Consider the following 13,542-nt stretch of genomic DNA (forward strand, 5'->3'; position numbering starts at 1 on the left):
GAAAATATAATAATTATATTACTCGACAAACTGCCACCGCGGACGATATTATATATTATTATCCTGCAGCGAGCGTGAAAGTTCATCGCCCAAGAGATATCGCGCAATTTTATCAGATCTATTCGTTTTTCATTATTATAATATACATATATATATATGATACGGTCGTCCGACGAGAGACGTATAAATTACCTGATTTGTATAATATAATATGCTAATATTTTAACATTTTTAATTCATATACCTACCTCTATTATACTTGTTTGTACCTATATATACAATATACATATTATAAAACGTTATTATTTTTAAATCTAATTATTTAAATTATTTGTAATACCTACATATAGTTGGTAGTTAAATATAAGAACGACTTGGCGTTTCTCCGGCCATATAATGAAATTATAAATTCATCTGCGTGTGACCAAAGTTTTCTGATTTTCTTCGCGATTTATAAGGGAAATATTCAGCAATAATAATTGGAAGTTGATTTTTGGTTGCACTTTTATTTTTGGAAAATCTCGCTTATAAAGAAGACTCCGTCGTGATTTTCGAAAAAAAACAATGACACCTTGATTGGCTGAATCTTGCGGTTAGTACTATACCACAGTGTCTTATACCTACGAGCAAATAGGTACCTCAATATATTGAGCGTACCAGAATGTAGAATCCTGCAGCAGGCTGATATCTTACTCAAGTCATTAATACTCATACGTTATATGTTAACCAGTTACCACTTATACCATTCTGTCCATCATAAAAATAATCAGATGAATCACTTTACCACATTAAAAAAATTACCATAAATTTCAAAATAATTTTTTGTCCAAAATCACGCTTTATCATCTGCACGGTGGGGTGTTAGTGGCCTCAAGACTACTGTAGTAGTGACACCAGATCGATATTTGTCAATTATTGCGGTCTCACACGTTTTCACTTTAGGGTCACAGCGGCAATCCATTAAAAATATATTATATTTTATTCTAAACGGTGTGAATCATTATAAGTAGGTACCTACATAATATAATGTGTTACGAATTTGAAAGTTACAAAACAAATATATAGGTACTCAACCAGTTATTAGCACGTAACGTATTAATAATATATATTCTTAGTTATTCTTGGAGTTCAAACATACACATACATTATATTATTATTATAAAAGTGTCTATCATTTTTATTTTATTAAAAAAAATAAAATGTTTTCAGCGTGTATGTTAATACTTGCGTGTAAGCAATATCTCTCATATTATAATAATATATTATTTTATTTTTCCGCCTTAGCACCTATAGCCATATTAATTTAATAAATAAATGTGTACGTCACAGTACAATGTCAAATGTTTAAAATACTAAATAATAATTTTCATTTAGATTACACAATACACTACACATACTTACGTACGTATAAATAAAAACAATAAATAATATAATATTATTTTTATATAGGTACTATTCTACATATATCGATTTTTTTTTTAAGCCGGAGTGGAAAATTAAATCAATATGCGTTATTATAATTTATTTATAATCGAGACGTAGGTATAATATGTGCATGTAATATTTATGTACCTACCTATCTTATGTTATATCGTTAATTATATTTGTCTAGTATTTTGAAACATTTTTGTTTCCATTAAAATATGTAGGTAGATGCACGCAATAACATAATTTAATAAATAATTGCGCGATTGAGGAGTGTGCACAAAGTGTGGACTTGGATCGGTTGAATTTTCTACGACCGATTTCACGAAGTCCTTATGAAAGTGATTTCCAGCCGAGTCGTACATCTTACTCAATGTCCAATGGCATTATATTATTTATAAACAAATAGAACATTATTATTAATAATTTATGGCCATATAGCTCACGTTGAACGCATATTTTCTCGATTCATATAATATGTACGTATACATATTTATAATAACGTATGAATTTATGGTACATCGCATAAATATGTTTTTCCTTTTGTGTATGAATAATATTGATATAATTTATTGTTCTTATATTATTATATTATATACCTATTCGTTCGTTGTTGAAACGGAAAAGTGTGATTTTAACTGTTGACTTATTTATTTTTGAAATTACTGCAGTTGGACATGAAATTAAATTAGTACTCGTATGATACATCAATTTAAATAAAATGCAATTAAAACACCATTCTTATTTATTACAGTGTTTCACAACGTTTATCATTCCATATTATACACTGTTATTAAACCGGATCAGAAACCAGTATCGAGATGTTTCCATCAATGCTATTTTTCGGTAAAACGTCAAAGTTTTGATATTTATCTTAACTGGGTTGGTTTTTCTACATCTTAATGGCTCCAAACTATTTTGTCATTATTTTTCCAGTGTTAGTTGCAACACGGATACCTACGGTGGATTATGCGTCTGAATAGTATTATTATTAAAATAAAATCACAAGATAGTATCAGCTGATAAATTATTCCCGAACCCGCGGTACAAATGAATCCGTGATGTTAATAATAATAATAATAATAATAATAATTTGATTATTTTAATATATATTATGTTTTTATTATAATATTACTCTGAACATAAAATCCAAAATTTATAATATACAGGATGATTCACCAAACATGTTCACCCGATTTCTACGTTTAATAATACATAGACTAAATTGTTGGTTTTTGGGATTCTCAAGTAAAAGACCTGGATACCTATTAAAATACTTAGATTTTTTTATTCCATTTAAGGAAACTGTCCTTTAAGGCGATACCAAAATCAATTTTTTAAATGAGTTTCCTTTTCCTGGTAATTATTAAGCAGAGGATTTTTTTTTAATTTTGATGTTAAATACATAGTATATTTACTAGTAGCTAAGAGGTATTTTTTTAACTTTCTGTACAAAGGATGATAATAGGAAGATATACTATGGGGATATGACAATTATACATTTATAGTGAGGTATCTTATCTATTAAAATTTATAATTTGTTAAAATTGTACTAGTATAATCAATACTAAATTTAATATTATTTTATTATATTTTAAAATTTTAGTTAACAATTTTTAAGGATTTATGTATATCATCCTTAGTATATTATACGTTTTACTAATTCAGAGACAACGCGTTCTAATTGTGATTTAACTATATCGAAATACCTATTAAAACATATCGTCTGCTTAAAGATATTTTGTAAAAAATGTTAGTTTTCAATTGATAAAATTAGTTTTTATCGCCACAGGAGTACAGAACACTCCTATTAAATGGTAAAAAATATCTAAGTAGTTTAAAATATGGCCCTTAAGTACGCTTAAATATTACAAAGATCGTAATAATTTTAATAAAAATCAATGAGTAAATGAAAAATGGAGGTGAGGAGCGTGCTCTGTGAATCACTCTGTATAGTAATATGATTGGTATACCGCGTGATAGAAATCGACGGATTTCGATGATCATTGCGCGCGCGCACGACGACTAACACGATTTTTCTAAATCCACGTGGACGCCACCCGTACCCGTGTCCGATTCGATTTTCATTTGTCACAATTATTCACGATTAAGCGGTATACCTTGTTAACAACCACATTGGTATATTATTTTACAACACTACTTACCGATACACTATACGGCCCGCTTGTATTATAACGGTCGTGTGACGTATACAAATGTGTACACCGGTGCAGTGCAAGCGATGTCCGATACGGGATTTCTGAAAGTCCCATCCGCGCGGTCGAAGTCGCGCTGACCATTAAGTTATTCAACGATATTATAGTTATCGAAAGTCAAATGTATTTTATTGCTATCAGTCGTTGACACCATTCGGCGCTTTTCAGTTTCCGGTTATGCTTTAACCGGTTTCGGAGTATATTATGTACGAACGTTTTATTTTAGTTTATCTTTATTATTTCTCCGATCGCCACCACTATATTATATGCTCGCAGACACACACACATACACACACATATTACATATGTATGGATGGAAGGTAAACTCCGACTATAAACGAAATTCGGTTCATTTTTATTATCAATCAATAAAAATATAGAATAATATATTTTAATTTTCCATTTGCAATTCATTTCGAATTTGTTATTCAAAATCTGAATTTTGGAATTTTTAAATATACTTGAGGACTATATATTTTCAAATTCTTGAGATATTTTTTTCTATTTGAAGAGTATCCTGTGGAAGTATAAACTTTATTTATATCTAGTATATATTATTATACTTGGATCAGAGTTAAAAATTATAATTTTTAATAGATACAGTTTTCATCTCACCACAACCCCCATCCTCGAACCCAAGATTATGAACTTATTACCCTGGCTATCGAAAGATTGAGAACATTTTTACTAATAAAAATTCCGTTCTCAATCGTATTTTACCGATTACCCTGAGTACCTACATTGTATAACTAAATAACTACTGGTTTGAATATTGAATACTATCGTATTACGATACTAATATCTATACTATTCGTCATTGTTTTTGGTAAAATTATCCACTAAATAATTTACGGTAAAAGAAAGGGTTCTCATTTGTAAGAAAGGAGTTTGTATCTCCACATGACACTCCTTAAGTAGTACAAAAAAATCTCAAGAATTTTAAAATAAGGTTTTTATACGTATAAATTTAAAAAATCGGGTTTTGAATTATTAAAGAAAAAAGGGGTTGAGCATGTTTGGTGAATCTCCTTATTTAACATAATTATACAGCTGCAGGTCTTACAATTACTGGGATATTTTGTTATTGTCCCTCTATCATTGTTTTAAGAATGGGTTTCAAAAGCTTCGTTTCTATTATGCGGGAGTTGGACGGAACATACCTAAATAGGTATTCATATACTCATGTCTATATAGTATCGTCAATCAGTGGCTGGCACAAAAAAAAAAAATATTTTCTGGGAGGGGGGAGTTTAATTTAGAAATGTATAATATTTTTTTTAAATTATGACATCTAATTATACATAATACATATTAGTTATTTATTATTAGTAAGGTCGGTAAAGTAAAAAAAGGTAAATTAAAATTTTTTTATTGATAAAAAAGAGGAGGAAAGGGAGGGTGTCACCGCCATCAACATATTATACTCATCTACCTATAGGCTATATTATATAACATCACAACTCACAATTTCCTATATTATATATCATAAGAAAAAAAAGGCTTAAGACATCCACGAATCGTATGCACTGCAGAGCTGGGTATAACGAGAATATTATAATATAGCTGATTTGATGTATCTATTATAATATTATGATTGCAGTCGTGGTTACGTAATACCGTACGTTACCTGGTTACCTACTCATAACCGGATCCCACAATCGCGCGATAAATATTGAATTTTTTACGCTTAAAATCTAACTCGATGAATGATAATATAATATTGTGATGTACCTACACGTGTTTAGTGGCTCTTCTATGCGTACATAATATCCATACGTTTGAAACATACATCACTCGTAAATGATCACACTAAAAGTTCACAATAATTGTTATGAATTTTTTTCTGTTTTTCATTTGTACCATAATATAATCTAATAAAACTTGTTTGTATTAAAAACGAATCAACTGTACGACTAATAAATCAGACCTCGTGGAGCGTAGAGAAAATGATTTTAGCGTGGGAAAAACATGGTCATTTTTGAGATAATAATCGTGATGATCGAAGTGGTTTTTTTTGTAACCACTGCATTATAATAATATTGTATGTGTGTGTTAGTGTGTTTCGGAGGCGCTCAGCTTTAAAATTCGATCAATTACCGCACAACAAACATCGAATCGTCTGCGAATGACTTATTTTATCGATCATCGTATTATTTGAATCATTAATCGTTTTGGTCGAAAAATCGTGATTTTCTCCAATGTAGGCAGGTACACTCACATAAACCCTCACATCGGGGATCGGTGAACATAACATTATATTTTGTTTTGCAAAATCTCACCGTGTTCTCGAATTTTACTATAATTAATGAAATCAATTGACGCGAAGGACGTACATATATTACCTACACACGAAATAAAATATATTCAAAGTTCGGCTAACAAAGCGATAGTATAGATAGTAGCTCAACGTTTTAGGTAAACATAATGTAATATTTTTTTTTCTCCGTAAATAAATAAATAAAATAATATTATATTTTATATGTTGTTATACCTACACGAGTGTAGAGTAACGTGTAATAATAATAATAATAATAATATAATAATTAAAATGATAATAGTTGTTTTCATTATTATCCGTCATCGGATTATGACACACGAGGTGTGCTGTGACGTATATACATTTAATAATACATAAGGTGTTTCTATAATATTATAAAATATACACTATACGCAGTCTAACTAGACTTGTTTTACCGTACAATTAATGATTTATACTGTAAAGTATTTATACTAGTACATCTACTTGTTGATCTTTTTTAAAATGTCAATGTTTCTGAATCAAAATTCGAATTAGTAGTTTCGTAAGTTATTAATGTGCATATTATATTATATATTATGGTTTTACAAATATATCAAACAGAACGTAATATTGGATCTAGTATATTTTATTATATACCCATTACAAGAACTTTTTTACAAATTATAAAATGTTGATAGATTCCATCCAAACCCAATACCATGAACACATTAATCTTAGTAAGTACCTACACCAATTTAAATAACTCAACATCTACTCTTTTTCGAATTTCTACATAAAAATATTCAAAAAAGTCATCCGATTAACAATTCCCGTGGGAAAACCTGCAGGGAGAAAGACGTGTGATTTTCGAAAGTCTGTAACTTAACTCAAGATACTCGTCTTAAATGGTATCTATATATAAACAATCTAAATAATAAACAACCTAACTTAGAAGTTCAAAAAAATCAGAATTTGAACAAATGCATTGTTAACGGATGAAATGGGAGTGAGAGTATACTTGGTGAATCACTCTGTATATACATAATCTTGCACTATATATATCACGGATATTTGGCTGCAGGACGAGCAGGTATTGCACTCTCGTGTGAGGGACTCTGTATAGTCTGTATATTAAAATTTATAATATAATATTATCATGATATTGCATATTATATTTTATAGACACAACAGCGTTAATAATAAATTATATTATATATACGATATAGCTGAATAATACGCTCGCTCTCGCTGTCATTATACAATAGTCGCGCATTTTTATTTAATTTCATTTTTTACGGCTTTTCAATTAAAAACGCATATTATACGACGTGGCGTGGCTGCATAATATAATATAATATTATCGATATTCGTTATCTTCTACGCGAGTTTATAGCTGATAAAATATTATATTACACACGCATTTGCTTACCTATCAAGACGTAGAAGTATATACGACTGTAGACGAGGACCGATGAGCGGACTATACAAAAATATATACGCGTGTGCCTACACAATCGTACAGGATCTGTAAGGCGACAGCAGTGAATAGGTAGGTAAATACCGGGTGATCCATTTTACGTAAGTGTATGACACTCATTATTTTAAAAACTATTAGTTTTTGAAAACATTTTTCTAAAAAAAATAATTTAGAATTGTATTTTTATGTATTTTTTACCGTTTTTATCGTTATCATTTTAAACTTTTTTCAAATTATTCAATGATCAAATGCATTTTTAATTACTTATTCCAAAAACGAATATCATTTGGGATAGACACTTACTTGATACATAGAAATCGAATTTTGGATGAGTATAGTTTATGAGTTATAACTTTAAATATCTATAACTAATAAATTATCATATATTTTGTCATATACTTGTCCAAATTTTGTAAGGATCAGAATACTCTGAAAAATATTCTGCTACGGAATATAAAATAAAAAATGAATGTTGTCATTCTAAATAGTAAAAAACTTTTATAAAAAATAAAATTTTTTTTAAAAAATATTATTTAGTAATCAATTAAAATTATGTAAAATAAATATATTCAAAAACTTTAATGTTTTTTGGAATAAGGAGTGTTTTACATTAAATGTATCACCCTGTATATAAATTCTGACTCTAAAACAAACGACGGACGACGACGAAGACGACGACAACGATATCTCGTTTCGAATTATTTTTTATATTGCGTTGCATTTCCGAAAACGTTTTGAACCATCGCGCGGGCTTTCTATATAATATTATAATAAACGCGCACGTCATGGCGAGCGGACGGACAAAAAACTAAAAAATCGTTTTTTATCCTACCGTCGACGAATCGTTTATAATAATAATAATATCTATATGTGATAGTAGAATGCGTTCGGGAAAGACTGTTTTCCTTCCGGTTCTATATTGTTATGGTCGGAGCTAAGAGGATGTCGCTGTTTCTCAGTGCACTATTTTTTGGTTTCTTTCTCCGACCCACGTGCAACATGGCAAAATATATTTTTTCGTTATTTTGAGAAATAGGATAGGATTTCAAAACCGTAATATATTCTACATAATATACCTAAGTGCTAATTTGCATAAAAATCTAAATATAGTAATAAAGTCAAAATGCGACCACATATGATATTCTTAACTTTAAATTTGATAATATAGATAAATCCACTGTAATATTAAAATCAACAGCGCGGTATGCTGTACTCAGTACTCGAATAGTTGCCATATTGCGCGTAAGGCAGAGAGACGAAATTCACATTTTGCTGACATCCTTTCAAGTGGACATTTTCCTCACAAAATATAAAATTATGATTGTTTCTGAAGCCGTTACAATATTTATTATTTACGCCAATATTGACGGATTCCTATAGCATCGACCGTGCAGAGTGGTTAGGTTTGTTCATATAGTGTCGCGTATCAGCAGTCAGCACCTGATATTATACGATATATTATATCATCATGATAATATAGACAAGCATTTGAAGGGGTTGAGTTTTAAACAATTTTTGGGGCAATTCGAACGCATTAATTATTATTATCCAAATTCGTACAATACGTCCATACCTATATACAAATATTTTGTATTTTCGTACTGCATACATTATGATGTCGAGTTGTACTTCACAGTTCACACCGAAATAGGTGGAACTGTGGAAGATATACATATTTGATGTTTTCGCGTACATAGGAAATCCGAAAAATATATAATATTATATATACATTATACATAGTATATTATACTTAACGGACATCTTTGCAATTAACGAAAAACGCGTACACGATGCAAGTGTACTACTCTTAGTCGTTATATGGTTATAGCCATTGCGATGAGTAAATTCGAATATTTAAGAAAGTCAAAATATTGCAGCCATGAAAATATAGGCACGTGACTTTCCGTGTTGTATTATGTCGCTAATTATTATGATTATTTTTAGATATGCGGTGTCGGGTCGCACGACAATTGTGCGATGGAGATTTGACGTATTTGTGGGGACAGTACATGTATAATACTAATAATAATAATAATAATATGCGTTTCCGAGGATCCGGTCGGTTCGAAAAGGATGTTTGTGCGATCCCACACATATTATATTATACATTTCATATATTATAAATATATAGGCTGCAGGTCATAATGTTCAACTTGGCAGCAGACTATCATCATAATGCGATAACGGGTCGGCCCAAAATTTGATAGTGCTTCGTGTGTGCAGTGACCGAACTCATCCAGTGACTATAATTTAACAAGGCGTCGAGATGATTTTCGGGGAAATAATAATTGGTATCCTCCTGACGTCTGCTGAGGTTAAGTTAGGTTAGGTTAGGTTTTCATCGTGACGATTTATAAATCTTTATCATGATGGAGTTAGTGTCACTTCACCAACCACATACGGAGATTTGTGTTTTATAGTCACGGGGCGCGTGTAGATACATAGGTACATGGGGATGGACCGAGAATAGTACACTTGCAGCGTATAGTCTCTATATTATTTGTAGATATTTGAGATTTTTTTCGAAACCCAGAGTTCTATGTCACGTAGAGAAATATTGGCTTTTGATAACATTTTATGATAATATTATTTATTATATACAATGTAAGCTATTGGTATTCATTTTTTAGTCATTTATTTACACACACTACGCGAAGCAGATTGAGATAACTCTATTCCCGTTCAAGTGAATCGCTCACGTGACCACGGCTCAAATAAAATACAACAATATTAACGCGGTATACTCGTATATTTTACTCTATTAAATTTACCCATTTAATTTTTTTTGCCCATGCAGAGAATGGCGAGAACGTATTGTGACAATACAGTTCACTGTAGTTCTACAGTTTCACGTCGTGAAACACTACGGTGTATACGTAATGAACTGTATTGTCCCTACGTTTCCTCATACTCTGCGTGCGCAAAAAAAAAGTGTGTAAACTTACGGGGAATATCATATATTAGTATGAGTATGAGTATAATATCATTAAGACGTCATCTGATAGATAATAATATAATTACTACTCTATTTGGGTTTCAGCGTGTACTAGGTCTAAAATTTGTTGATAGACAAAAGTCAATAATGGACTAAATGTTTCGTTGGTTGAAATAAAACGATCATGTCAAATGTATACAACTCGTCCAATTCATCTTGGAACTTAGCAACAGTTACGATTTTAAAAAAAACGGTGGTCCGAAACATAATGTAGATTTTGCCCACGTTGCTGAGCGCGAAGATCAATTGGACTTATCTAATTTATTGGGTAGCCTATAACGGTCATTCATCTGCAGTTACCCTCAAAACTAATTTTTTATCCCCCCCCCCCCAAACTACCTTCAACATATTGTAACAAATGACCATATCAGTATATCACACCTGGCGTAATATAGGGAAGGTAAATATGTGACGACATGACATCATGCTGCAGGACGTGGTTATAGTGTTAGTATTCAATAATGAAAATAAAAGAATAAATACAATGTTTTCAATGATAATAATAAGCGAGATAAATTGTATAATTTGTCAAAAAAGAAAAATGTTTGCGTCTAAAATTACCCTCTTTATACCAGGTGCGCCATTAGACGTGGAGGGCTGCAAAATGGTTTATTCGGATGAGGGAAACTGTTACTTTTTGTAAATGCCGAAAACAGCCGATGTGGGCAAAGTGTCAATACCCGTGGGGGAGGGGGCAGTGATTTAAAACGGTCGAGGGGGGATGATACAACACCAAAACACCCCCTGGCTATACGCCACTGCAGACGCACCCGTTAAGCTTTAATAAAATTGTTGTGGTCATTGTTGTTATATCGTCATATTAATGTATTGTTACAGTGACGGGGCCGACAAGCAGAGGTTCTACGAGGTGTCGTGCAAGCCGGGCGTCGAGGGCAAGCCGTGTCTGTTCATGGAGCGCAAGCTGCACGGGCATTCGACGTGCGTGCAACGGTATTCGTATTCGTACGCGATCGTGCGCGAGGAGAACGCCCGGCACCACCACGGCGTCAGCAGTGGACAGTACAACAGCAACGGCGGCAAGCAGACGTTCCAGTCGCTGTTCCCGAACGACAACAACGTTTGGAAATTGGATTACATAAAGGTGCGCAGCGGGTGTGCGTGCATGGTGCAGACGCCCAAGAAAAAGCAACAAAAGCAGAGGCGGAAGAACGGTGGCGGCGGCGGCGGTGCGGGGGGCAGCAGTGGCGGCGGCAAGAGCAGGTCACAACAGTGAGCGATGACCAAGACGACGCCGACGACGACAACGACGACATTACACTATTACAGCGGCGGCGGCGGCGGTGATGACGCCACTGCGCCGTCGAGCACGGTGTGTTCCGCGAGTCCTATTCAATAGACGACGACGACCCTTTTTAATTCGTGTCGTCGTGTTCCCCCCTCATCGCGCGCCTACGCACAATAATTATGATAATAATAATAATATAATGTAATATTACGCCGTACACACACGTTATGAATTAAATTTATTAAATATTTCACCTAATATTTTTATCGTGTTCGCCGGCACGCCTCTCATCCGTTTCCGACTCGACGACGATTGTTTTTTTTATCCACCCATAAATTTTTAGGTATTATTTTTGTTTTTTCTACTAAATTATAAAATATTGTTATGATATTATGCAAAACAAAACAAAAAAAACCACAAGCGATATTTTTATACTCGATTTTTTTTATCGTTTTTAGTTTGTTTTTTAATCAAAGGAAACACACGTGCGAACTTCATGCCGCGCGAGTCTTCTTCTTCTTCTTCTCCGTTTTTTTGATTTTTTATTTCATTCACTCTCGCCTCAAATAATACGTTCACCGCCGCACTATAGCGATTTCACGTAGACACCGCACACACTCGCAATTTATAAAGACGTTAAGGAAAAAAAAATAGCATTAATTTATACGTCGCCACGAACCGTTTTATTAATATATTATATATATTTTTTTAATCAAATTTTATAATTCAATATAATATAAAACAATATACATATAATACACGACTATATTATATTATAATATATTATATATTATAGTGTAGCGAGCGGTTATAATAATAATAATAATAATATATAAAATATTATATTATACTGTTTATAGTCATTCGAATGTTACCTTAGGCTTATGAATAGGTAATATTGTTAAGTAATTACGACTGCTTCGCAACGATAGGTAGGTAGGTAGGTAGGTAGGTAGGTATATACATACTACATAATATAATAAGTGCATATTATAATATTAAAAAAATAATAATAAATGTTTTTTGTTTTATATTATATACATACTCGTTACCTCGATCTATAATTATCATCTTCGGGATGAATTACAACATGTTAATTTTTTTTTTTTTATCAAACAAAAGCGCTGCGTTTCACTACTTATTATACACACACACACACTCGCGTAATCTCTCCTTATAACTTAATGTGCTTCTAAATTAATATTATATATTGTATATTATTATCCTCTTCTTCGGCACCCGCATTATTAACTTATTATTTTTTTTTTCCTTCGTCATTCTGTTGTACATCATAACCAATAATACTATAATATATGTGTGTTTTTTAATCTTTACAAGTGCGTACGTTAAAATATATGGTATGGATATATAATATATATATATATATTGACATATTATTATATGTGTATATTTATTTATTTTTTGTTAATATAATATTACCGTGTCGATAATATAGTAGGCATGTGCTTTGTACAATTTGTACATAGATACACATACGTATTTATTCACTACAATCTTTGTACATTTTATGTTGTTTATTTATTTACTACTTTTAATTACATAATTTATATATAATATTATACACCACATACATACTATTATTACCTATGTATAACTATTATAATAATTTAACTATCGAATATTTTTTTATTTGTATTTATTGTTTTTTTTGTCAATTTCAATTTTGGTCCGTTTCATATAATATTATTATACATTAACGACCCATTAAGCTGTTTTTGCCACACATAATTGCATAATTTTAAACGTTACCTAACATGGCCGATAGTAGTTACATAACCGATGTCAAGCGCACACACACAAGTGCCCACTTAATATACCTAATATTATATCTTTATACAAATATTTTTATATTCGAGTTTGTATCCCGACAACGACTGTGTACTACATAATATAATAATAATATAGAATAGCACAAAATAATAA

At 31.5% G+C, this 13,542-nt stretch overlaps 1 protein-coding gene across 1 annotated transcript in view; it reads left to right on the forward strand.

Moving 5' to 3' along the window:
- The window catches only part of LOC132952846 (uncharacterized), a 100,412-nt gene extending 87,417 nt beyond the window's left edge, over window positions 1–12,995 (forward strand). Inside the window, exon 6 of the mRNA XM_061025306.1 lies at window positions 11,190–12,995. Coding sequence (XP_060881289.1) covers window positions 11,190–11,586 — 397 coding nt within the window. The 3' untranslated portion in view covers window positions 11,587–12,995. The remainder of the gene's footprint in view (window positions 1–11,189) is intronic.
- The last annotated feature ends 547 nt before the right edge of the window (window positions 12,996–13,542 follow it).

Source organism: Metopolophium dirhodum, chromosome 9, assembly GCF_019925205.1.
Source record: "Metopolophium dirhodum isolate CAU chromosome 9, ASM1992520v1, whole genome shotgun sequence".
In the NCBI taxonomy this organism is placed as follows: Eukaryota; Metazoa; Arthropoda; class Insecta; order Hemiptera; family Aphididae; genus Metopolophium; species Metopolophium dirhodum.